General features: G+C 38.6%; 1 protein-coding gene across 1 annotated transcript; it reads left to right on the plus strand.

Annotated features, from left to right (window-relative positions):
- The first annotated feature begins 2,766 nt into the window (after positions 1-2,766).
- LOC141389069 (uncharacterized) lies at positions 2,767-3,528 on the plus strand. Its single transcript, XM_073960112.1, has 3 exons — positions 2,767-2,903; positions 2,959-3,268; positions 3,327-3,528. Exons 1-3 carry the CDS (start codon positions 2,809-2,811, stop codon positions 3,522-3,524), a joined length of 603 nt encoding a protein of 200 aa, XP_073816213.1. The 5' UTR covers positions 2,767-2,808; the 3' UTR covers positions 3,525-3,528.
- The last annotated feature ends 547 nt before the right edge of the window (positions 3,529-4,075 follow it).

Here is a 4,075-nt window from a genome sequence, read left to right on the forward strand (position 1 = left end):
AGTCAAGCATCAAACTGATGGCTTTGGTACAGGCACATCCTCCTGTAGAGACCAGCAAGGTAATTTGGTAACTGATACAGATAGTGTACTCAGGATATGGAAAGAACATTTTTCAAAACTGTTGGTATCCAATAGCAGCGAAGACGACGAAGATATAACAGTCCCAATCCCAGAAGATGGTATTGAATGTATACCGCCCAGCCAAGATGAGGTAAAGACAGCAATAAATCGGCTGAAGAATAATAAAGCAGCAGGAGCCGATGGCTTACCAGCCGAGCTGTTCAAAACCGGAGGCGACACGCTGATAAGGTGTATTCATCAGGTAGTTAGCACCATCTGGCAGGAAGAACGAGTACCCGACGATTGGAACCTGAGTATCCTGTGCCCCGTCCACAAGAAGAGAGATAAGACTGTATGCTCCAACTATAGGGGCATAAGTCTATTGCCTACAAGATCGTGTGCGAACGACTAAAGCTTATGGTCAACGAGATAATTGGACCATACCAATGCGGCTTTAGACCTGTCAAGTCCTCCATTGACCAGATATTTACCCTGCGGCAAATCCTGGAGAAGACCCAAGAGATGCAGATCGACACCTACCACCTTTTTGTCGATTATAAAGCAGCCTTCGACAGCCCGCTGCGTTCAGAGGTATTCCAAGCCATGTCTGAATGTGTTATCCCGGCTCATCCGGCTTTGTAAAATGACTTTAACAGACACGAAGTCCTCAGTTAAAATAGGAAAGAATCTCTCCGAAAAGTTTGGTACCAAAAGAAGTTTCAGACAAGGAGACAGCCTTTCGTGTGATCTCTTCAACATCCTGCTGGAAAAGCTTATACGAGAGGCAAACGTCAAAAGAAGTGGCACAATCTACACCAATAGTCACATGTTACTTGCTTATGCTGATGATATAGACATCATGGGCCGATCAGTAAAAGAAGAAACGGATACCTTTATGAAGGTCGAAGGAGAATCTGTTAAAGTGGGTCTGGCGGTAAACGGTGAGAAGACCAAGTTGATGGTGTCGACGCCAATGCGTCCATTGAGCTCGGACCGACTATGGAAGTTGGTTCCTATAATATTGAGGTAGTAAAAGACTTCGTCTACCTCGGCACCTCCGTAAACACAACAAACGACATCAGTTGTGAAATAAAAAGAAGAATTGTATTGGCCAACAGATGCTACTTTGGTTTAAGTAAGCAGCTTAAAAACAAAGCCACATCTCGGCAAACAAAAATAACGCTCTTCAAAACACTGATACTACCCGTGCTGATGTATGGCTCCGAAGCCTGGGTACTTGCGCAAGCAGACATGGCAATGCTTCGTGTGTTTGAGAGAAAAATTCTTCGAAAGATCTACGGACCAATCTGCAATCAATCTGAATATCAACGTCGCATGAACCACGAGCTGTATCTGCTATACAACGACATCAATATTGTTAAACGTATCGAGATGCAGCGATTGCGTTGGCTAGGTCATATCATAAGAATGAGCGATGATGAACCCGCTAAAATGGCGTATAAACACGGACCGCTTGGCGGTGCACGCAGAATTGGCAGGCCAAGGAATATATGGCGCAAACAAGTGGATGATGAGATGAAAAGGCGAGGTATTCCAGAAGCAGAAACAACAAATAGAGAGAATTGGAGATCTTTTCTTAGTTCGGCCTATGGAACAAATGTTCTGTAATGGGCCAGCTAAGTAAGTAAGTTGTACGAGAAATCTGAAATTATACATCAGATAAAATGTGCAACTAATAAATAGTAAAATTTTCCTGGCAAATTTTTGCGATAAATCTGAATCTTACTAGGTGTTTACACCAGACAGTTTGTCTTCAAATACAACTCTGATTTACTAACACATACATACATTTGTCGTTTGTCTCCCAGCTGTCCATCATTTTTTCACAGACATAGGGAAGAAAATTTTTTTACATGTTTGTAAAAATAAGTGAGATAATAATTGAAATGTGTTGAAAACAAAAGAACATGAACAAAAACAAAATATGTGAACGGAAAACAAAAAGCAATCGACGATTTTCATTCAAAATTTTACAACTGTTTTTGCAGTTGTCGGGACGCCTACGTCACACAAGCAGGTTGTGGGATTTTGACAATCAATACATGAAGTCAACTGTCCTGTCATTTGTAAACGCAGGGTTAAGGGGTTGTGAATGGGAGACCATGTTTTCTTTACAAAGTCTGCATCTTTACTTTATTTTTGTCATAACGGTAAAACTTAAGGCCTGCGTACATAACCCCCCGTTTACACATGCAAGTGGCAGTTCGAAAAACACAAATACACTCACACATATTCATTGCCACACCAACTAACAACCTCACTGCCAACAAAATTTTCTTGTCAGTAATCAATGTAAGTGCTTTGAAAGTAACTTCAATTTTTTTTCGAACGTCTACACATGCAAGTGTCAGTTCGAAAAAATTGAAGTTTCGACTATAATATGTATACACAACTGTCTGTAAGTTACTTGCATGTGTAATCATTGGGTAAGCTGCCTTGCCTGATTGCCTTGCTTTCCTGCTTCATTTCTGACATAATAAAAATAAAAGAATAAAGAAGGCCGAGCAAATTTCGAACTGGGTTGCCCTTTTCTTTTTTATTCTTTTATCAGAAGCAAGCAAGGTAAGCAGGCAAGGCAGCTTATGTACTCACCCCTTTATAGAGTCTTAGAGGTTCTGGAACAGGCCTAATAAATCGACATGACTGAATATCGGAGAGAACACAAAATGGAAAAGAATTTGACATTTGTTTTGTTTATATTACACACATTCAAATTGTTTACAAAATATGTCTTGTATTTGCGAATACTTTATACATTCTAAAGATGCGGACCAGGATACTAATAATTCAAAAAGCTCTATTAATAAATCCTCTAACAATAAGTATGAATTTACTCTTAAACTTCGCTATTTTATCCCTCTGTTTGATCTTTTTAAGGCAAGCCCCTTCAGTTGTCAGTCAATCATCCTCTGTCACAGATATTGCAACGGCTCAAGCTGAAATATGGCTGCTGAAAAAATCCATTTCGGAGAATCGCATATCAATTGAAAATTTAGAAAATCTTGTGAAAACAATGATGGAACGACAAAATATCATGCTATCGGAAATGTATCGCTTGAAGAGGATAAATTTTGAATTACGTGAAGAATGTCGCATTCAAAGGGATTACCACTCAATGGAACGTAATGCTATGCTACGAGAATTACATGATGTTCGGGAGTTGCTTAGCAATCGTTCCAAAATATTGGTAAGTCTTGGTTATCCGAAAATTTCTATAGAATTTCAATACGTATGTTTGATGGTAGGAAGAAACAGTTTTGAAAAATGCCGAACTTCTAAATTCTGTACAGGATGCCAATGAAAAGATCTATTTAATGGGCATAAAGTACTTGAAAATTAAAAATTGTAATTTGAAGCCAATATGCAATGGAAGTTTTTACGAATCTTCAGAGGATGATGATGAATCTGAAGAGGTGACATCGGCATCGGAAGAATCGGATTGATAAGGAAACGTATATTATTAGTTTAAAATTATTCTGTAGTGCAGTGAAATAAATATACAAAATTAAAACAACTCATCAGCATCATGCATTAAAAGGTTCACCTGTCAAATTGATATTACTTTCATGAACCAAAGTATGTAGATATGTTTTCTCTGCCAACGTGGATTAATCTTCAACTATTTCGAAGAAGTTTCGCCCAGATAAAGCACCCATTTGTACATCAGTTTGCGAAAAGGGTTCGTGCTTAAGAACCATACAACAACAATGACAATATTATAGCCAGTTTATATTATAGCTTTTTGCCGGGTTAACTTTCATTATGAGGATTTATTTGAAGTATAAGCAATGGCATTGACCTTTGAAACCTGGTGGGTTAATTAAATTCGGTTATATGCAAACATACTATTAGAATGGGGTTTGTTCGTCTATATCTAAAATAAGCTACTTAGCCTGAAGAATCACCTGTACGCCAATATTTTTTTTCATACCCTCAGCATTTATGCTAACGAGGGTATATACACTTTCATACGGTCAAAATGTGCCTCATCGAA

Source organism: Musca autumnalis, unplaced genomic scaffold, assembly GCF_047663935.1.
Source record: "Musca autumnalis isolate F117 unplaced genomic scaffold, ASM4766393v1 scaffold_1, whole genome shotgun sequence".
NCBI classification, from domain to species: Eukaryota; Metazoa; Arthropoda; class Insecta; order Diptera; family Muscidae; genus Musca; species Musca autumnalis.

Excerpts from the sequence above, each read along its gene's own strand:
- LOC141389069 (XM_073960112.1), top strand. The coding sequence starts at position 2,809 with ATGTCTTGTATTTGCGAATACTTTATACATTCTAAAGATGCGGACCAG. Across the intron at positions 2,904-2,958 it reads AATAAATCCTCTAACAATAA|GCAAGCCCCTTCAGTTGTCA; the intron begins GTATGAATTTAC and ends GATCTTTTTAAG. Across the intron at positions 3,269-3,326 it reads GCAATCGTTCCAAAATATTG|GAAGAAACAGTTTTGAAAAA; the intron begins GTAAGTCTTGGT and ends GTTTGATGGTAG.